At 33.5% G+C, this 23,279-nt stretch overlaps 2 protein-coding genes and 1 long non-coding RNA gene across 4 annotated transcripts in view; 1 reads left to right on the top strand and 2 right to left on the bottom strand.

Moving 5' to 3' along the window:
• The window catches only part of LOC139519019 (sacsin-like), a 29,595-nt gene extending 22,170 nt beyond the window's left edge, over positions 1-7,425 (bottom strand). Inside the window, exons 1-3 of the mRNA XM_071310731.1 lie at positions 7,172-7,425; positions 625-758; positions 109-231 (exon numbers count right to left, since the gene is read on the bottom strand). Of these exons, the coding sequence (XP_071166832.1) occupies positions 109-231; positions 625-756 (255 nt within the window). The 5' untranslated portion in view covers positions 757-758; positions 7,172-7,425. The remainder of the gene's footprint in view (positions 1-108; positions 232-624; positions 759-7,171) is intronic.
• Positions 7,426-7,588: 163 nt separating this feature from the next.
• On the top strand, positions 7,589-8,711 carry LOC139519020 (uncharacterized). The gene is made up of 2 exons (XR_011663502.1): positions 7,589-7,674; positions 8,592-8,711. It is a non-coding gene; the product is annotated as an uncharacterized lncRNA (long non-coding RNA).
• Positions 8,712-19,469: 10,758 nt separating this feature from the next.
• Positions 19,470-23,279, bottom strand: part of LOC139519021 (sacsin-like) — a 47,143-nt gene continuing 43,333 nt past the window's right edge. For both annotated transcript variants that reach the window (XM_071310732.1, XM_071310733.1), the window contains exons 8-9: positions 22,759-23,042; positions 19,470-21,827 (exon numbers count right to left, since the gene is read on the bottom strand). In XM_071310732.1, the coding sequence (XP_071166833.1) occupies positions 22,767-23,042 (276 nt within the window). In that variant the 3' untranslated portion in view covers positions 19,470-21,827; positions 22,759-22,766. The remainder of the gene's footprint in view (positions 21,828-22,758; positions 23,043-23,279) is intronic.

Genomic DNA, 23,279 nt, shown 5'->3' on the forward strand with positions numbered 1-23,279 from the left:
GTATACGTTACCACTAACCTTAGTAAAGATAAAAATTAATATTAAAATTCAGATGGCCTTGACATTAACAATCTGTAATATCGGATCAAATCCTATCAATATATTCACCTTGAAATATTTTTTGAACTTCTTTTCTTTAGTCCCACCACTCAGTTCACTGTTCACCGGTCTCTCATCGAACAGGATTTTCATCTGAGATGCCTCCGCATCTTCAGCGTTCTGAATTATTTCCTAAAATAAAAGCAAACAAATTTCAACGAGATTGATCTAAAACGAAACTGTTCATTACTTGTCCATGCATATAAGAATATGTCTGGCCGTTGACGCAGTAACCTTTCTCGTTTGAGACCGTAAATTGACCACCACTTTACATTTTTATTATATATGTCTATCATCTTCCTTTTATTATATTGTTGAGATAGGCGATATTTCCAGATTATCAAAGACTGCAATCTGCTCTTCAGAATTAGCAAATGTAAGAGTTTTCATATAATGTTGATTTCAAATTTATGTTAGATCAAAAGTTTCATCTGCATTGTATAGCAGGTTTTAGCAGCTAAAACGTTTGAACTTGTGCGATTTAAGATAGCTCTCTTTTCTGTCAATATTACCAAATATGTTTACCTTGAGAATCTGACCGTCATCTGGGTACTCGTCTAGGATTTTCTTCAGCTGTTTGATGAGCGGTGGTTGAATGATTGCATTGTATTCGGGCCCATCTTCAGCTGAGTCGTCGCTATCTTCACTTGACGCCATTCCTGTAAAATAATGAACTTTTTGGGCCCTTTAATTCGAAATAAACTATATTCTATCATATGCTATTCTGTTCTATTTTTAAACGTGTAGACCGCCACTTTTATTTTCCCTTGTTCTAATCAAACCAAAAAGAGATACTGCATACCACGAATAAATTACTAAATTTAGAATTTTAAGTTTCTAAATTTTTACAGTAAAAGAATGTTTTTAAATTCCTTTAACCATGCCGGTAACAGAGGTTGACTATTGAATTCAGCCTTAGGATATTAAAGGAAAGTTAGAGGTTGGTCCTGCAATTTGTGGGGTTTGTGTTGCACAGTCTTCAGTTTTCTATTTTGTGTGTGTGTACTATTATTTGTCTATTGGTCTGTTCTCTTTTAAGCCATGGCTTTGTTACTGAATTTTCGACTTATGAGTTTGAGTGTCCGTGATCTCTAGTGTCTTTCATCCCTCTTTACAGTGAAATGCAGTGAAGTTTAGCATTTGATAGTTCATTGATAACATTCTGGCGTATCATAAACAAACAACTTGTAACGTCTCATTTCATTGGCCGAAAGATTCAAATACAACAACAATGTAGTCAGTGTGCACGTGAATTGACACAGGTGACCGACAATGGAATTTACTATGTTAATATACGAACGTAAAAACAAGAATTTGTTTAGTTTACAAACCTTTGGTCAAAAGAATTAAATACATCTTTTGAATTGTTAACTTCAAATAGTGGGGTCGAAATATTATACTGATATTTTGTATTAAGTAATATTCTAAGTTCTTTATGCATGCAGCAACTCAATTATCGTGTACCGCATAATGAGAAATTTAAGGTTAAAATAAAATGCATGTGCCGCTTTTATACGAATGAATATATGAACCACTTTTAATTTCTTTCATACTGACGATAGGTTAATTATAATCCTAACAATGTCGTAGTCACTTATAATAAGTATCTCATAATACTGATCCATTACAATAATTAATGATGGGTTGCACTGACATTCCTCTTTTATTATTTGCATGCTATAAAACATACACACAGCAGCTAAGCGTAACATAAACGGAGGAAATTGTCCCCCAAAATAGAAACAAAATAACTTTAATCGTATCATTTGTGAATGAATTCAGTGAAGGCATGTTGTTGTAATAAATTGAAATGCTACATCGGCGAAGATTATTTCCTTTGCATGTGTTGAACAAAATAATAAATTAATACTTGCGAGAAATGTCGTAGTTTTTAAGGAACAATTCTCGTTTGAATTGTTTTACATTGTCATTTCGGGGCCTTTTATGGCTGACTTTGCGGTATGGGTTTTGCTCATTATTGAAAGCCGTACGGTGATCTATAGTTGTTAATTTCTGTGTTATTTTGGTCTCTTGTGGAGAGTTGTCTCATTGGCAATCATACAACATCTTCTTTTGTATATGTATTTATAGTATACAAGCTAGGTATTATCCCGCAGTTATGATTGTCACTTTTTAAGAACACATCCGTAAAAAAACGGACGCCCACCGGACAGAAGGGATCAGAAGGGCAATCATACCACATCTTCTTTTTTAAATATAAATGTACTGTTTTCGATTTTAAATGGATGAACATCTAATTTTTAATTTTATACTGTAAGAATAGAGCTGCATAACGTTGTTGAACTATTCGCTAAAGTACATGTAGTATATATATATGTATTCGTATTTAACATGAAATACAAAACGAAACATGTATGATAAAATGATAAACAAATATCAAGAAATTAAGAATGACTAAATGCATGTATAAGAAGAAACTCACCTTTCTATTTACATGTACATATTTACAATATACAATTTACGTTCGTTTTTCAACCGAAAATAGCAAAACCTCATGAAGTATATCGCTGGAGTTTATTAACTACATTTAATTCCCCTGTGCCATGGTTTGCCATCTCCGGTTTTTTTTTTTAACAAAGCATGGTTGGTTACATGTTAAGAATTTACTCAAGTAAACGGAATCAGAAAAAAAATCACCATCCTATGTCGAGTACCTAAAACTTGTCAAAGAATATGAAAAGTGTTTGTAGAATAGTACGGTTTCATTTTTCAAGTACAACGCTAATTCGTCGAGTCCATTGAGTGAAAAAAGGCAGGATGAGCAACATGGAGGGGGGAGGGGGGAGTCAATGAAAAAAATATGTGGATTGAGTTTTTTTTTAAATTTTTCATTGAACTTTTGATGTCGTCCCTTGATCCAGAGGACACATTTGAATTAAATATTTCGATGTGAAACCTGTTAAGATTTTAAAGTTTAAAATGTTACTATCAATTATTGCAGAAAATTATAAAACCAATGAATTTCACATGCACATTTATAAAAGCTAGAATTGTGATTGCCTAATCAAGAACACAATCATGTACGCAAATACGACGATGGAAGCTTTACACGACCTTGACCAGCTACGTGAATATTGATCAGTCCATTCAACGTTATAGTACGTGTGTTCTATTTTCGCAGGTGTGAGGTCGAAGGTTTGAATTGACCAATGAAAACGATCATTCATTAAAGAGTTAATCTAATAAAGTTTGTTTGACTGATTACGTCGCAATACCTTTCGCTAAGCTTTACCGCATATGAGTATAACTGGGGACCAACTGACACTACGTACGATAATAACGAGAACCTACTATTGAGTAAGCTTGTCTTCTCAACTGAATGATGTTGTGTTCATATTTTTTTCTTCAAATTTATGCTTATGTTTAGTTTTTATTTAATGAATGACTATTATTTATTTTGAATTTATTGAACCATAAAATTAATTTTTTAACTCTTCTCATTAAATAATCCGCGAACCATAAAATTAATTTTTGACTCTTCACATTGAATAATAAATTCAAAATAAATTATTGCCATTCATTATAAATAAATTTCTATCAAAAATAAGGCTCAAGGAACTTTTTATTTTATTCATATTAACAATAACAACGTACGTACACACATGTTGGCGTATGAATACACAACGTCAGAGTGGGCGTGTCGCCATAAAAATTGACAACATTGAAAATAAAACTAGTACTGTTAACCAATCAGAAGATTTATTTATAAAGGTATGTCTCTAAACAGGAACATACACGTATTAAAGATAAAGATTATTCGTTTGTGATCTGCAAATTAAATGTATCATATTGGTAATCAGGTTATAGAAAGTTTGACAAGGAAGTAAAGGGGTGTCTGCACTTTGATATCTCTATATTTATGTGTCATACATGTACTTTCAATTTTCACCAATACTGCCCACATTTTTTTATAAAATTAAATGAGATTTTTTTTTAACTTGAAGATTGGAGCAACAGCAAATCAAAGTAACCCAGTTGCTTACATAATGTTTATAGTATAAGAATCTATTCTAAAATACTGGAAATTAAAGTTAAGGACAGTAATTTGATTTCTTGGATGAGGTGAGGGCAGAAGTATTTTGAAAATAATAAACTATCTTTGTTAGAACTGAAAATGAATAATCTTGCACAAGACTAATGTATAATGTGTGAAATCAATTTCTAAATGACAAATCATTACGCATGCGTAGAATCAGATGAAATGAATTATTCGTGCTTGTTATAAAGTCTGTATTCTAGACTTTAAGATAGTGCGGGTGTAGATAACAAACTAGAGGCTCAAAAGAGCCTGTGTCGTTCACCTTGGTCAACAAAGGACACAGATGGATTCATGACAAAATTGTGTTTTGGTAATGGTGATGTGTTTTTGGATTTTACTTTACTTAACATTCTTGCTGCTTACAATTATCTCCATCTATAATGAACTTGGCTCAGTAGTTTCAGTGGAAAATGTTTGTGAAAATCTACAAATTTTATGAAAATTGTTAAAAATTGACTATGAAGGGCAATAACTCCTTACGGGGTCAATTAACCATTTTGGTCGTGTTGACTTATTTTTAGACCTTACTTTGCTGAACATTATTGCTGTTTACAGTTTATCTCAATCTATTATAGTATTCAAGGTAATAACCAAAAACAGCAAAATTTCCTTAAAATTACCAATTCAGGGGCAGCAACCTAACAACAGGTTGTCCGATTATCTTGACCTGATAAACAATTAAACTCCAATCAGATTTGCTCTAAATGCTTTGGTTTTTGAGTTTAAGCCAAAAACTGCTTTTACCCCTATGTTCTATTTTTAGCCATGGTGCCATCTTTGTTGGTTGGCCGAGTTACGGGACACATTTTTTAAACTAAATACCCCAATGATTATTATGGCCAAGTTTGGTTAAATTTGGCCCAGTAGTTTCAGAGGAGAAGACTTTTCTAAAAGATTACTAAGATTTACGAAAAATGGTTAAAAATTGACTTTAAAGGGCAATAACTCCTAAAGTGGTCAACTGACCATTTTGGTCATGTTGACTTATTTGTAGATGTTACTTTGCTGAACATTATTGCTGTTTACAGTTTATCTCTATCTATAATAATATTCAAGATGATAAACATAATTTTATAACGGCAAAATTTCCTTAAAATTGCCAATTCAGGGGCAGCAACCCAACAACCGTTTGTCCGATTCGTATGAAAATTTCAGGGCAGATAGATCTTGACTTAATAAACAATTTAACCCCAGTTAGATTTGCTCTAAATGCTTCGGTTTCAGAGTTATAAGCCAAAAAATGCATTTGACCCCTATGTTCTATTTTTAGCCATGGCGGCCATCTTGGTTGGTTGGCCGGGTAACCGAACACATTTTTTAAACTAAATACCCAAATGATGATTGTGACCAAGTTTGGTTATATTTGGCCCAGTAGTTTCAGAGGAGAAGATTTTTGTAAAAGTTAACGACGACGGACGACGCCGGACGACGACGGACGCCGGACGCCAAGTGATGAGAAAAGCTCACTTGGCCCTTCGTCCAGGTAAGCTAAAAAGGGCAAAAAGGGACGGGGGACACCCGGCATTCCTATGATAATAGTTATACTTGTAAAAGGTCTATCTAGTATTTTTCAATATGTAGCTCTATAGCGGAGCTGGACCCATGTTCCCTCTCCCCCAATAAATCCGGCTCTATAAAGTTTAGGTTATTAACAAATATTACAACTGAACTAATTTACAATTGATCGTATATATAGTCATACACTAAGTAAATTAATGTACCATGAGAGCTTTCTTACAAATTGACGAAAGGTACGAACGAACGTAAAGGGAGCACGTATTTCATTTTTACAAAAACAGTTAAAAGAGTCTTTGTTTTATCCAGTAAAACAGCATTCTTTTCTAAATCAAGTTTATTTTTAAAAAAAATAATATCGCAAATAATACACGATTATAATATAATCTAACAGAGAAAAAAAGTGTCAAATACACTTACGTCCGATACGTTATTTACGTAAACCACGAGTACACACATTTCCGCGGGATTTTTTTAAGCACGAGTTTCACGATTAACAATTCAATGACATTATTGAAGATCGTTAGTCTAAATTTAACGACAAGATTCACATTTATTTTTATTTGTTACAGTACACTTTCAGCAAATTATCAAAGTGGAATATCGAGATTTGCTATAAAATGATAATACAATTATTTTAAAAAGTAATGTTGAATAAATCTAAAAAAAAAAAAAAAAAAAGGCTTTGTATATCAAGAAATGAATTTACAGTTTTACACCATAATATATTGTGGATTTTATAATGACGATTTAACAGTACACATGTTTGGAAGATAGACACGAAGTTGTCACTTATCGTCCAGTGGCTAATATTTCATGAATGTTCAGGACTTAGGCAAAACGCAGTTATACGCTAAAATAACCGTTCCATTGCTCCGGTGTATCATATATCACATTAAGGCGATGGTTCAAAAGTTATGAAATGAGCACCAGCATATGGAATAGTATAAAGATCATCCTATTTTTTTCATTTTATTATTTTAAGCGTTGCAAATTATGAATCAAGGAAGTATTTGTATTTCTGTTAGGGAAGAAGACATTTGTATTTGCTTTGATATTTTCTTGGGTTAAACGGTGCAACATTGTAATATTAAAAGTGGGGGAGGGGTCGGTTTTTAGTTTTCTAGGGGGACATTTTTTTCGTCTGACAACTCTATATTTAGAATACTTTGTAGTGTTACCTCCTCCGACCTGGTGGTATCAATAATCATATTCTAACCTATCGTACGTCCCGAAATCCTAAATATATCTCAAGAAAAATCCAATTTAATAAGTGTCGTAGCATGCACGATTATTGTCCGAAGTTCCACAACTATTGTATAAATGTGTCAAAATAAAGGATCCCTAAAACGAGTCTTACGTATGATTCGTCAGGCATACGTACCTTTCGTCAATTTGTAAGAAAGCTCTAATAGGAACACGTCTACAGGTAGAAAAAAAATAAAACATGTACGATGTATAATACTATCATATTAAGATCTATTAATATAAACATACCAATACTTTATCAAAGAGGATGTCAGTATGTAAAATATATATCCACCTCAGTTAACATTGCCAATGTTGTATGAATGTGCACAGCTTTGATACGGTTTAGTAACTGTCAGTCAGTAAAGTGGCGTGTCACCACCACGACTAACCCGTTCCGCAGATAATTTTCTAGAAAAACATTTTCCGAAAATATAAAGTGAAAGTAGATCTATTTCAATTAAAATGTCGTCCATGCTAATCAGTTTAGTTTAACGTACGATCTGATCAGTCTGGGAATTCATGGCAAGCCATAACTCTACAAAGTTATGGTAACCCATAACCTTTCAATGTTTTGAGATACCAATACCTAATCCTCTTTCATTTTATTACGGTGACGTCTTCATTATCGCTTTCGTTATATTCCGGATCTCAAACCGTTACCTCACCGAAGTCGGTATTTTGTTTACATTGACATCCGGGTCACCGTGTAAAAATGGACGAACAACAACCTTCGACATCGCATTCAAGGGGTACGTAAATACGCCGACTGCGGCAATATTATATGTTACACATGAATGAACCTGCATGTAGTGTTATACAAATGATTAATTTACATTTTACAATACTCAAATACGCAATTACGCTTTTATTTAAAGAAATTACGCTTTTTCAAACTCGTTCAAAAAATAAAATATACACGAAAGTTATGGTTAACCCTAACTTTTTTCACCTGAATGGTTACGGTTTACCAAAACAAAAGAAAGGTTACGGATATCCGTAACTTCAATAGGGAGCAGTTGTTTATTTCATTGAACAAGCTGAATGAATAATTGACAAAATGATTGATACCCATAACAGATAAAGGCAGTTCTTGTCTCAATGAAAAAAAGGGGGGTGGGGGTTGCCAACATGTAAATAAAAATGAAATACAGCTCATGTTATATATTCATGGTATCTTGAAGAGTAAAATTTCAAAGAAATACCGGAGAACAGAAAACGTTCAGACTATTAGTATTTTATTAATTTTTAATTTTATTACTGTTAAATTTAGAATAAAATAGCCCTAGATAGACACCTTCATATATATATAGCTGATAACCGTCATCTGATGCAATTGTGATATTTGCACATTAACCGTCACAGGTAACATTAATGTATTGGCACAAATGCAAAGCATGCAAACCATAGATAAACAAACAGTGATATAACTGTGAAATTTAGAGTCAACTAGCCCAAGATAAACATCTTCATATTCAGCATGGCATATTGCTCTCTTAACACAGTCAGCCATTTATCGTCCCCTTCCGACAGACTATCACAGGTATTTGTTTCAAAACTTTAAAGAGGAGGGAATGTACATCCTTTAGGCAACGTAAATCGTTCTCTATTAAAGGAATGTGCAAGAAGATTATATATGAATGTAAGATTTTTTTTCTTTTTCTTTCAGAAGCATGGCACAGCAAGAAAAAGATATAAGACACTACAAGACATTCCAAGTGATTTTGAATAAGACAATTGATTGACTTTTTCAATGTATTCTTAAATAAATCAAATAGTTAATGTAAAATGGTGTTTTGTTCTCATCTCTTAAGCCAATTATCAATGATTATTGACTTAAAATTTACCCCTTTTAGAAGTGTAACGTTTTAGTTTAGAAAGAGAAGTTATAATATTGAAAAATTTGAATTTGGGATACAAGTTTTAGTCAATGTAATTTCAACTTAATGTGTATAATGTTTGCATAATGTCCAATGGCAAATATGGTATGCATGTTCAGGTATTAGATAGGTAATAAAAGTTGAGAGTGAAAATCTAAACATTATACCATTGTGGTAGGAATGTGGGCTTTCTTGCGGTGTCTGTCGTCTGTCCACCTATATTTGTCGATTTTGTCCAACAAATATTTTCATTACTGTTTTTCCCAAAACTGCTGATCAAGAAGAGTTTATATTTGATAAGCTGCTTGATAGTGATGAACTGTGATGTGTGAACATTTTTGTATCTGACACCTGTTTCCTGTTTGCTTATACATTGCATTTCAAAATGTTGAATGTTCTCAAATTTTTCATTACTTTTATTAGTAATGCTGCTGAACAGAATGACTTAATATTTGGTAAGTGGCTACCATGATGAGTTGTGTCTGCCATTTTGGATTAGTCAAAACTTGTAGATATTTCTTGTTTTTAGCATATGCTTAGCAAAACAACTGATTTATTCTTGTTTGTATATAGAATGAATCACTGTGTATAAATTAAACTAATGATTTGTTATTTATTAAAGCAGGAAACTCGATCAAAAGTACAGAAATTTTTATATTGATATGATCTAGATCTCAATCAAAAACATCTTCTAAAAACATTTTGAAAACATTTTTATGGCACAGTCTCACTTGAAAGAAAACATTACAAAAACATGTTTAATAACATTATTTGATATTCATGATGTTTTTCCAACGTTCAGAATTTTTTTTCTAGAAAAATATATTAGAAAACGTTTTAGCAATATACATCCAACCATCCATTTTAAGTTTTTCTCACGTTTTTTTGTGATATTTTCATGACATTAGACACAACATTTTAATAACATTTTAAAGATGTTTTTGTGTTTGCTGGGTTTATACTCCAATCAAATTTTATAGGTTATTTTCTCTAATAATTGTATTGTATTCTGAAACGGATGCCATGATCAGCATGGATCAGGAAGATACGAAATATAGCCTTTTGTTTATGGTATGGACTACCAAAACCTTTTTATGACTGAAGGTTATGATAAACCCTAACTAAAAAGGTAATGGATGGCCATAACCTTATCAAGATAAATGAAAAATAATTTCTCCCACCCTCAAAATGCACAGTTATGGATATCCATAACTATGAAGGTTATGGGTTACCATAACATTGTAGAGTTATGGCTTGCCATGAATTCCCAGACTGCTGATTGTACTTCAAACAACTGAGAAAAAAAAATAGATTAATAATAATTCTTTATTCCGTAAGCAAATATACAGCTCATAGGATTAAATATATACACAAATTTAATACAGTTTACATAAAATATCACCTTTTTAAGTTAGAAAATTAGTTCATCTTTATATTGATTCATGGTGCGCAGTGGCGGATCCAGGGGGAGGGTTCCGGGGGTTGGAACCCCCCTTTTTTTTGGACGATCAATGCATTTGAATGGGGACATATAGTTGGAACCCCCCCCCCCCCTTTTTGTCCTGGGTTGGGAACTCCCCCTTTTTGAAATGGCTGGATCCGCCCCTGGTGCGGTATAGCAAAACATGTTAATTTTGATTGAACAACAATTAAATGATTTATTACGATCATAATTATACGTTTAGTTACAATCTCTTCTGAAATCTGATATTGACAAATTAAACATTCTATTCGAAGAAAATATCCGAAAATACAGATAAATGTAAAAAAAAAAATATACAATTGTTTATACTAAAATATAGAGTTGCCTCTTTAGATAAAAATGACAATCAAAAAAGATGTATACAATAAAACAAACTTTATGTGTGCATTGTGGTTGAACTTATGCATTGGATCATTTATTCTTTCCATAATTACAAAGGTTTTTATCAAATTTAGACCAGTAATCTTGATTATAACCTATAAACAAAGACACACATTAAATACACATCCAGATATGTAGCAAAGCAATTGAAAAAGGTCAAAAACTTAAGCAGCGTGTCTAAGTGTTGTGTGCACTACAATTTATAATAATTATACGGACGGAACTTTAACATGTTTAAAAACGCAACACTTTTTTTGTGAGTTTCAATTTGAAATGTGCAATACAAATGCCTCACTGTGACTTTAAGATGAAAGATAGAAAAATCAATTAAGGCGTGCTCTTCCTTTGCTATGTGTGTTCTTTGCTGTGCTGTATACGGATTTTGTATCATGGATAGATATGCCACAAATTCTGTCTTTTCTTAAGTTCTTGAATATATAAAAATTAGACCGTTGGTTTTCCCGTTTGAATGGTTTTACACTAGTAATTTTGGGGCTCTTTATAGCTTGTTGTTCGGTGCGAGCCAAGGCTCCGTGTTGAAGGCCGTACATTGACCTATAATGGTTTACTTTTTTAAATTGTTCTTTGGATGGAGAGTTGTCTCATTGACACTCACATCACATCTTCCTATATATATAAATTCTTTGAAGGAAGCGAATGACTGTTATATTTTTACATTTTATAATGGGTTCTCAACTGCAAATTTTAATTCTGATATGCCATAACAGAATTATTTGACAAATTAAAAAAATTTAAGGCCAAATGAAAATGTTGTATTCTACTACATTTTTCAATATTTAGACAAAATGTTACTGCCATGTTCCATTAACAATAACAAGTTTGTTTCTCTATGCAAAACAATATTGCACATTTTCGGACAATTTTAACAGGATGAGTACAGAATTCAGGTTAACATGGCTATACCTTGTATGACCACCTCTGGCATTTATGAGCGCCTGACACCTCCGTCGCATTGAATGAATAAGACGTCGAATAAAGTCTTGAGGGATGTTGTTCCCTAAAAATAGCTGTTCGGAGCTTGGCGAGCGTTTCCGGTGGATTTTCGGCTATTTCTGACACGAAAAAAAGAAGTTCATTTGATGACAAATCTGGAGACATTCCTGGCCATGGCAGCACACAAATATGGTTATTCTCCAAAAAGGTCATCAAAATATGTGCCACGTGACAACGGGTGTTTTCTGATGAATAACATGGTTAAAACGATGTCTTCGGAGAAACAACGGAGCCAGAATTTCGTCCCTATACCTTGTTACATATAGGTTACCAACGATGATTGTGAGCTCTGTGCGTTCCTGATAGGTTATTCAGCCATATACCATAATTCCGCCAAACCGATCTCTTCCTGTATGCACGCATCAGAAAATCGTTCATTGCGCCCCTGGCTCTGTCGTCGCTAAATTTCAAGTTGAATTTAGATTCATCGGTAAAATGAACCTGTCTCCATTCCATCGAATCCGTACCCGAGTCCATTGAAGTCGCGCCATTCTGTGACGCTGCGTAAGAATAGATGCATTAAACGGCTCTTAGACAAACTTGACGCAATTGGCTACGAACTGATTGAGCAAATATTCTGTTGTTATGTCTTCCGTGGGTTTGTCGTGCAGTTTGTGACGCGTTTACAAATCTATTCAGGAGATGAATGATGCGGATGTGCCTGTCGACGTAACTTCGTTTCACTTAGCCTGCCAATACGGGAAGCGATCATTTGTCGTACCAGTATCTCAGTCCCACTAGACCACGATCGCACCACGCTCACCGCGATCCAAAATAAATTTAGATCGTGGTGAGGTCGCGGTATGAGCGGCATGAAAATGTAAATTTTCGTTGCTTTCACGATGCTACTACGTCCTCTCTACGCTTCTACAAAGATCCCGCTACGATTATACCACGTTCTCACCGCGCTTATTCTGCACCCTCACTACGCTTATCAAGATCTTTCTACGCTCTTTACGTTCTCACTACGACCATACCACAAGTTATCCGATTGCAACACGATCTTACTGCGATTATTACACGTTCTTACCACGATTATACTACGTTCATAGCGCGATCTTACTACGTTCTCAGCAATAACGTCAACATTGTGTTCCATATCAATACAGTTCAATTCCTTCTATTTCTGATTAAATCGTAGATTTCTCGGAAACAAAACAGTCATGCCACCAAAATCTACCAGAACACGTGGGCATGGTGGTAGGAGTTGATGTAGAGACAGAGGGAGCAAAGTAACGAATCCTGATCAAGCAGAGATGTCGGACCGACCAATCCAACCTAAATTACAACCTATTGCTGGTCCATGAAGCTCAATGACGATATTTTAGTGAACGATAGCAGAGATGACAAAGATGTATCAATATATATAGGAACATGTGGTATGAGTGCCAATGAGACAACTCTCGATCCAAGTAACAATTTATAAAAGTAAACCATTATAGGCCAAGGTACGGCCTTCAACACGGAGCCTTGGCTCACATCAATCAGCACGTTATAAAGGACCCAAAATATTACTAGTGTTAAACCATTTAAACGGGAAAACCAACGGTCTAATCTATATAAAAACGAGAAGCATGGTTGAGCCGTTAGAGCAAATGGATAATTACATTCAAACAAAAACAAAATCTAGGGAGCTTTTCTTATATATTTTATGTGAAAATGACAATGAGAATGATGGTCGTAGTGTGAACGTAGTTAGGTCGTAAGAAGAGCGTGATGAGGAAGGCAAGGGCGTGCTAGAATCGTACTATGGTCGTGAACAGCGTGGTTAAGTCGTAGTGGAAGCGTAGTTGGGTTGCGGTGAGAACGTGATGGTCGTAGTAAGGTCGTGATAACGTCGCTGTACGATTCTAGCACGCCCTTGCCGTCCTCATCGACCTTACTACGTTCACACTACGACCATCATTATTATTGTCATTTTCACATAAAATATATAAAAAAAAATCTCCCTAGATTTTGTTTGTCTGAATGTATTTATCCATTTGCTCTAACGGCTCAACCATGCTTCTCGTTTTTATATAGATTAGACCGTTGGTTTTTCCCGTTTAAATGGTTTAACATTAGTATTTTTTGGGGCCCTTTATAGCGTGCTGTTCGGTGTGAGCCAAGGCTTCGTATTGAAGGCCGTACCTTGGCCTATAATGGTTAACTTTTATTGATTTTTACGTTGATGGAGAGTTGTCTCATTGGCACTCATACCACATCTTTCTATATATATTGACACATCTGTGTCATCTCTGCTATCGTTCACTAAAATATCGTCATTTGGGCTTTATGGACCAGCAATAGGTTGTAATTTAGGTTGGATTGGTCGTTCTGACATCTCTAGATGACAAGTATTATACTACTTATGTGTATAGTATCAGTTTAATTGAAGTCTCTGAAGCTGGTATGTCAGTTAACTGCTAGTAGTCTGTTGTTATTTATGTATTATTGTCATTTTGTTTATTTTCTTTAGTCATATCTTCTGACATCAGACTTGAACTTCTCTTTAACTGAATTTTAATGTGCGTATTGTTATGCGTTTACTTTTCTTCATTGGCTAGAGGTATAGGGGAGGGTTGTGATCTCACAAACATGTTTAACCCCACTATTTTTGCGCCTGTCCCAATTCAGGAGCCTCTGGCCTTTGTTAGTCTTGTACTATTTTTAATTTTAGTTTCTTGTGTACTATTTGGAGTTTAGTATGGCGTTCATACTTTGCTCCCTCTGTCTCTACATCAACCCCTACCACCACGCCCACGTGTTCTAGTAGATTTTGGTGGAATGCCTGTATTGTTTCCGAGAAATTTCCGTTTTAATCAGAAATAGAAGGAATGGAACTATATTGATATGAAACACGATATTGACGGTATTGCTGAGAACGTAGTAAGATCGCGGTATGAACGTAGTATAATCGTGGTAAGAACGTGCTATAATCGCAGTAAGATCGTGTTTCAATCGGATAACTCGTGGTATGGTCGTGGTGAGAACGTGAAGAGCGTAGAAAGATCTTTATAAGCGTAGTGAGGTCGCAGAATAAGCGCGGTGAGAACGTGGTTTAATCGTAGCGGGATCGTTGTAGAAGCGTAATTAGGACGTAGTAGCATCGTGAAAGCAACGAAAATTAACATTTTCATGCCGCTCATACCGCGACTTCACCATGATCGTAATTTATCATAGAGAATAGATATAGGAAGATGCGGTATGAGTGCCAATAAGACAACTCTCCATCCAAGTAACAATTTATAAAAGTAAACAATTATAGGTCAAGGTACGGCCGTCAACACAGATCATTGGCTCACATCGAACAGCAAGCTATAAAGGGACCCCAAAATTACTAGTGTAAAACCATTCAAACGAGAAAACCAACGGTCTATTCTATTTTGTAGTTGTGAGATTGTTTTGTACACTTTTTATTTCTGTTTTTACCATATTTCAAAAAAAATGGCTGAGGAGTAGGTTCAGTAAGACCCCTTTTTGGCCCAAAAATTTAGCAGTTTTATAAAATTGTTAAAATGTAAACTTTGAGTTATTTATTGGAAAGAAAATGCTTCTGCTACATAAATATGGGCTGTTTTTGACAATACAATGCTCATATATCGGGTACTAGCATCATAAGTCATGCTAAATTACTGAAATCTTCACAATTTTAGCAACCAATTAGTTTGGGATGCTGGCATTCTAAAATATGGTGATTCTGGCATCCCATCATATTGGGGTGCTGGCATTCAAATAGTGCTTTGGGATTACGGCATCCTTACCATTCAGAAACACCTTCATTTCTAATATATAATGTACTCTAGATTCTACTGACGAAATGACAGGTATCACCAGGCCATCGAAAGCTGAATGTTTAGTTCTAGCAGCAGAGTCGTAAAGAGCGCTGGTCACGATACAGGCAGTGTTGGCTCGATAACCCAATAGCATGATTTCGAATCCCGGCGCGGGGAAACAAAAATTTGCTTCCGTAAATTTGCAGATTTAAAGTGGCACTCGCTGTCAAATTCATATTCACCGATTTGACTCAAATTCTCATGTTAGATTTATAACAATGTAAAACATTTATGCAAATTATACGAAAGTCTAAAATAAACAATTTACAGGGCAAGGGCTCGATAATATGTAGCTTCATTTCGTATGTATTTTGTTCTAGACGCCATCTAATAAGGTATCGAGATGACCCCGAAAACAAACGCCGGTCACACAACACGATATCAAAATATGAAACATACATTATAGATATATGGACCTCGTACAATTGTTTTTTTCTGTGTCTGTTTGATCTAAATTTTAAGGTTTACAAAAAAAGTTAATTTCCGATGTTTATACTTCAATTTCTCTTGCAAAATGCACATGCGAATTGACGTGGTGTTGTTGTTCCGGGTTGACCTGGTCATTGGTCTCGTCTGTCTGTTCCGAACTTGTAAGTACTGAGAGGATCGAATTTCTGACATAAAATGTCTAGCAACAACATGATGATATTGACTTAGACATGTATTACCCAGATTGAAACTACACTTTTTTTGTCGCCTATTTTTGTTACGCTTGATTTGAAACTTATGCATGATTTTTTCCTGTTTTTTTCTTCTTCGTAAAAAAATTATATTTGGTATCTATGCAATGGAAATCTTAATAAGCAACAAGAATGCAGCCATGAACATATCTGGTGTTAAGCAGGTATTGAAGTGCTCTCGTTGGAAAGTTTAGTAAGCATAATTTAAATAGCAACAATATGAAAATCTTTATTGATTTAAAAAAAGCCGGTCAGTACATCTAAATAGTCTATTAAGTATGGATTGCATTGCATTCTATAATCTGCGTTTGTATTTAAAGGTCATGTTACTATACGCAATTTAAGGTAACACATTTTTAAAACATTGACGTAATACATTAATCATTTAACATTTTATCTCGTAATCAAATATTTCGAACCAAAAAGCAATTTATTATATAGGTTAGACCACAGGTACAATGTACATATGAATATATAAAATGCACTAAGTGTACCTTGTATTCAGTTTATGTCGCATGTTTATTTGTTTTACGAAGGGAAGTATCGATCGCATATAATGAATGCTTCACACAAAATTTAGAGTCATATGAAACGAATGACTGGTGAAAAATAATGTTTATCCATTTTTTGAACCAATGCATGTATATAATTATCATAAACTTAATCTCTTGTGCACGATTTTATCATTTATTACGCATCCATATCGTTTAATCGTAAAAAAATATTTTTTTCTCGGACTGTTATGATGTGAAAATATAGAAGCTAATTCATTGTCGTGTTTTGAAGCCGTAGTTTACAGATTGTCAACTTATGTAAACAATTATCAACAAAGAAGCATGGGACTTGAGCACGTGTATAACATGTACAGTGAGCTAATATAAGGCCATTAGTTTTCTCGTTTGAATTGTTTTACATTGTCATATCCCCAGGTCATATCGGGGCCTTTTATAGCTGGCTAGCTGGCTATGCGGTATGGGCTTTGCTCATTGTTGAAGGCCGTACGGTGACCTATAGTTGTTAATGTCTGTGTCATTTTGGTCTCTTGTGGACAGTTGTCTCATTGGCAATCATACCACATCTTCTTTTTTATAATAGTTTATTTTAATGATAGATACATGCGTATTGCGATCACCGGATTTTTACAATAAAGGTCACGATGAGTTCACTACATACGGAAAACATGTCGGCGAATTGTTTACTGAAGGCAAATAATTTAAAAAATGTAATTTCTTCTAAGTTTTATAATAAAAACTAGCCATTTAGTTATAAAAGACATATGCATATTTTTTTTTAATTTGAAGTTTCATATGACTTTAAAAAAGATATAAAAACAATATCAAAGATACCAGGCTTAATATTGTAAACCAAACAAAGATAATAGGGGTTGACTGACCCATCCACGTTCGTCTCCTTACACTTTCGCCCCTACACGTTCGCACCCAAAGTCCATTTTTGCACCCTACACGTTCGCGCCCAATTCTACCGAGTTGTAGGAAGTGTATTGCTATAAATATTTATCATTATTTCTTAATAGTGTGAGATTTTGACAAGGTTTTTTTTGTATCATGGTAAGTTTATTGCTAAAAAAAAATCATTGTTTTTAATTTAAGTGTGATTCTGACAATATTAAAAGTATTTTATTCATATGTTGGATAATTCTTAATCATGTTTTGGTTAGTGCATTGAAATAAATGATTTTTTCCCCATTGTTTTCAGTCAATTAAGTGCAAATCTGCATGACAACATTTTGAATAAATGATAAGCAAAGTAAGTGTATTGCTATAAATATTTTTTTTTATGTGTTGGATAAATCTTAATCATGTTTAGTTATTAGTAAAGGTTTAGTGTATTACAAAAATGTACTCTCTATATATTTTTCTTCTTGGTTTCTAAATAAAGGGAGATTATGAAAACATTTTTATGTGTTTATAAAATCTTAATCATGTTTTGGTTAATGTATTGCTATAAATATTTCTTTGTCATTGTTTCAAAAGGAATTGGGATACTTACAGAGTTTTGTTATGTGTTGAAAATAGTTCACAAAGTTATCATCGCAACCAATACAAATTGGGCGCGAACGTGTAGGGTGCGAACAGACTTCGGGGTGAACATGTAGGGTGCGATAATATATTGGGCGCGAACGGACCTGATACCGTCTTACCACATAGCCGTACGTAGCTGCTATCAATATCTAGCACTACGTAGCAGCTACGATATTGAACGCGACCCAGTTTGCATGCCCTTTAATTGGCAATGTAGGTGAGCTAAATATTAATCAACATAATGGTCATTTGAGGGCAATAAATCCAACGTCTTGTAAAATAACAGTTCCGGTCATATTCAGTTGCGGATCTAGGATTTTGATTGTGATTGATTTGTTTTTACGCCACTTTCAACACTATTGTTCTATTTGTTGGCGGTCAGTTTTTATTGGTGGATAAATCTGGAGTAACCTGAGAGAAACCCCGACTTTTGGTGGAGGAATCTGGCGTAACCCGAGAGAAACCCCGACTTTTGGTGGAGGAATCTGGAGTAACCTGAGAGAAACCCCGACTTTTGGTAGGACAACTGACATTACTAGTCAAATTAGATTGGAGTCGAATGCACATGCCACGTGCGCGATTCGAATTCCCATCAGTGTTGTCAGGCTAGTAGTGATACAGAAGTTCGACTACTTAAACCACTCGGAAAACGAGGCCTCCTCTAGGATTTTGAAATGGGAGAAGGAGCAGCTATGGCGACGTTCGGAGTACATTGACCATATATATGTACCACTACAGTATTACATTATTGACCAAAATAGAAAAAAAAACACAGGCAAAATTGTCACTAATAAGCCCGAGGATTGGACAAGGGTGTATCAACACAACAAAAGACTTAAATGTATCTTGTTTGTCTGTTTGTCTTTTTCATTTTTAGCCATGGCGTTGTCAGTTTATTTTCGATTTATGAGTTTGAATGTCCCTCTGGTATCTTTCGTCCCTCTTTTTACAGACTAGATAATTATGCTTAATAGTTTTTCTTTTGAATATGAAAGAAATTGTTTTCAACTGTGCGTTTATATAACAACATTCGACAGGTCAATAAATTAGGCATCTCTAGTTTGAATCTATTATATAATATTCAATATTAAACAAGTAGTAATCCAAGCCTGCTAAAAATAAAGATTGTCATAATTTTGTCAGTTTTGGATAAAGTCAAAAATACCTTTTTATGAAAGATTTTTTAATACAAAAAACATATTTCAATCTCAATCAACTACAAAATGTTACATAACATACAAGAATAACGTGCTTCAGGCTTTTTTATATTATAAATAAAAATACTATAGTTTAAATTTTCGATTGCAGAGCTTGACACATGATTGTAAATACACCTGTCTTATCTTTTAGCACATACGTTGACCTTAAAAAAACATTGGGTTACTCTTCTTTTGTGGTGCATCCAACATTAAATTATACAATACACTCTGTACATGTGTTTATTTATGATCTCAATCTGTGCACCCACTTGATAACCTAAACACATATTCAATGTGATTTCAGTAAGAAGTTATCATAACATAAACACATATGTAATGAGATTTAGGTGAGAAGTTATAATAACATAAACACATATGTAATGAGATTTAGGTGAGAAGTTATAATAACATAAACACATATGTAATGAGATTTAGGTGAGAAGTTATAATAACATAAACACATATGTAATGAGATTTAGGTGAGAAGTTATAACATAAACACATATGCAATGAGATTTAGGTGAGAAGTTATAATAACATTAACACATATGTAATGAGATTTAGGTGAGAAGTTATAACATAAACACATATGCAATAAGATTTAGGTAAGAAGTTATAACATAAACACATATGTAATGAGATTTAGGTAAGTAACAATAATAACCTAAACACATATGTCATGTGATGTCAACACATATTCAATGAGACTTAAGTCAGTAATTATAATAACATAAACATATGTCATGTGATGTCAACACATACTTAATGAGACTTAAGTCAGTAATTATAATAACATAAACATATGTCATGTAATGTCAACACATATTTAATGAGACTTAAGTCAGTAATTATAATAACATAAACACATATATCATGTGATTTAGGTAAGTAACAATAATAACCTAAACACACATGTCATGTGATGTCAACACATATTCAATGAGACTTAAGTCAGTAATTATAATAACCTAAACACATATTATCAGATTATTACATGGCATTTTTCATATCGCATGCATGTATTATCAGCCCTAGGTTCAATATCAGCCCAAGAGCCGCATGGCTCGAGGGTTGATATTGACCGAGGGCTGATAATACATGCGATATGAAAAATGACATGTTATGATCTTTTTATCATATGCTTCAACAATGGAGAAAAATAACAGATACATATATTGATCCTTTTACGTGGTTCCCAAATAGAAGTTCAAAGAGTGAAAAGTTCACGGACGTCGGACCCCAAATTAAGTACATTCGATATGAAATCTTTCTATCATATGCCTCAACAGAGAAGAAAAACATTTGAATATGGACGAATCGACAAAAAAAATAATTCAACAATATACATAATGAACACTGGTTGGAAAAGTAAACTTTTTTTAAAGCAACTTTCTAAATTATGTTTGAAACTTTTAAAAAATGCATTTATTTAATAATTTGTTTGGTGTTTTTTTTTGCTTTTTTGTGTAATATACATTCCAGTATCCAAATAATTGTTTTGTACACTACTTTGTAAGGTTTTTCACTGAAAACGTAGCATTGAGGTGTATTTTCCGGAATTTGCCGAGTATCACCGGAATGCCATGCGATAACGTTACGGAAAGGCATGTGATAACAGTCGAAGTATGTGATAAACTTTTCATATCAGCCCGCTAAGCACCAATTTGGAAAATATGAAATTTACGTTAATTTAATGCTATTATCATACAGTAAAAATCATATGTTATTTAGTCTAGTAAGTATATGATAATTAATGTTATCTCAGTAAGTAATTATAATAACCTAAACACATATCTAATGCAATCTCAAATACATAATATTTTACAATGTCTATACAAATTTTTGAAAATTAAACCTTTGAAAATGAATTGTGATGTCATAGAACTTTTCTTACAAATCTTCAATTGCTGGTATAAAAAAACTTACTACCTCCATGCAATATGTTTAATGTACTTCTATTATTCATTATGATAATTAAATCAAGAAAACATTATTTATCTATCATACGTTTATGGAGTAATTCAAGATTAACATATGACAAAAACTTTTTTCTATATCAGATAAAGTCTAATGTCTTTTCAATGAACGATTTATTTCCTTAATTTCCTATTTATTTAGAAAGTAGATATCTATTATAACATATTCAACTGAAATATAATTTATACACTACAACTATTTATAAATACATAACACTATGTTGTTAATCTTAAGACTAAATACATATAGTCAATCCATTTCTATCATAGCTACCATCTATAAAGTGTTCTTCTTCTCTTGTGCTAATTATTTAAACGAATCAAATAACCAAACATGAATAGAATGTCATAAGTTTAAAGTGTATCAGTATGTTTCTACAAATGTCTAATAAATACATTTGTTTTCTGTTTTCATCTGTGAAAACCATTTAAAACCTGCAAAATAAACTGTAATATTTAAGATAATTTAATTGTTAAACAAAATACAGCATTTATAAATATATCTTAAAGGTAAAATATAAAAAAAAAAGTTCCGAGTATTTACGGAAAGATAATCTGGTGTTCAGTGATATTAACATACACCTTAAATAATATATCAGCACCTACAGCTGACATAGATTTTTTAGTGTCATTATAGAAGCCTGTTCATGTGCATGTTTTTTTCTAATAAGTCAGTTTTCAGTGAATTAACTCTTCTACTGTTTTGTAACTATAATGCATAAATTAAACATCAAAGCAAAATACCAATTAATGGTCTATACCTATTTACATACAAAGATACGCAAGTTTTAATACAAAGTTTTTAAGACTTTCAAAAACAAGGTCCACATTGCGATAAACAGCATAAGTTGCTATCTGAATTCCATATGACAATAGGAAGTGTGTTTTTTTTACCGGTCAGTTCAACATTTACCATTAGTTTGATAGAGGGACATAATTCGTGCTCATACATTACACGAAAAAGAGGTGCGAAAGATAGCAGAAGGGCATACAACCTGTATCTAATAATAAAAAGGATTTTGTTCCAGTTACCGTACCGTACAAATACGATTGTACTTCCTCAGCAATAATTGCACTACTGCTACTGATATCACCCGAGGACTGTTTGGGTTCTACCACGTACATATGCATGTACAATAGTTACGATAGCAGTATATGCTTAGGATTAAATATGCAAACAGTCATGACATATGTAAAATGTACAAAATATATTACCAACATTTTTTTTAATGAAGCAATTATGTATCTAAACTACCCCGGCATAAATGTTTAGAGTTGCAAATGTCTAACTTCCAGTAAGTCTCAGATCACCATAAACAGCTATACAGTGTACTAGTATTATTAAAAGATTTCAAAATCATTTTACCTTTAAAGTTATAATAAATCTGCAGCAAACTCAAGAATTTCCTTGGTAATATCTCGAGTGGATTCTGCAGTCTCCTTAGTATAAACGTCTGCAGGTATTTTCGGAATATTCATGCGCTCTGGGTACATTGTTCTATCACGTGGTCCAACCAATACCATAAATTGTTTCACCTTAGTCTGAAGTTCCATATTAAGGCCAAACAAAAGTTTATTCAAATCGTGTGTACTAGGAACGTTGTTGCAATCCTTCGTGTAGTGCATAGCTTTCAATACCTTTTCAACACACTATAAACAAAGATAGAATATAATAAGTAATAATGACCTTTATTGGCCTCATTTAGAAAAGGGCAAACTGTTACCGGAATTATTCTCTCCCACACATCTTTGTATTAAAATGTGACAAGTTTCAAATTCATATATGTATAAAAAAAAAAAAAAGAAGATATGGTACGATTGTCAATGAGACAAAACTCTCCCCACAAGATGACCAAAATGATACAGAAATTAACAACTATAGGTCAC

This window comes from Mytilus edulis, chromosome 4 (genome assembly GCF_963676685.1).
Source record: "Mytilus edulis chromosome 4, xbMytEdul2.2, whole genome shotgun sequence".
Classification (NCBI taxonomy): Eukaryota; Metazoa; Mollusca; class Bivalvia; order Mytilida; family Mytilidae; genus Mytilus; species Mytilus edulis.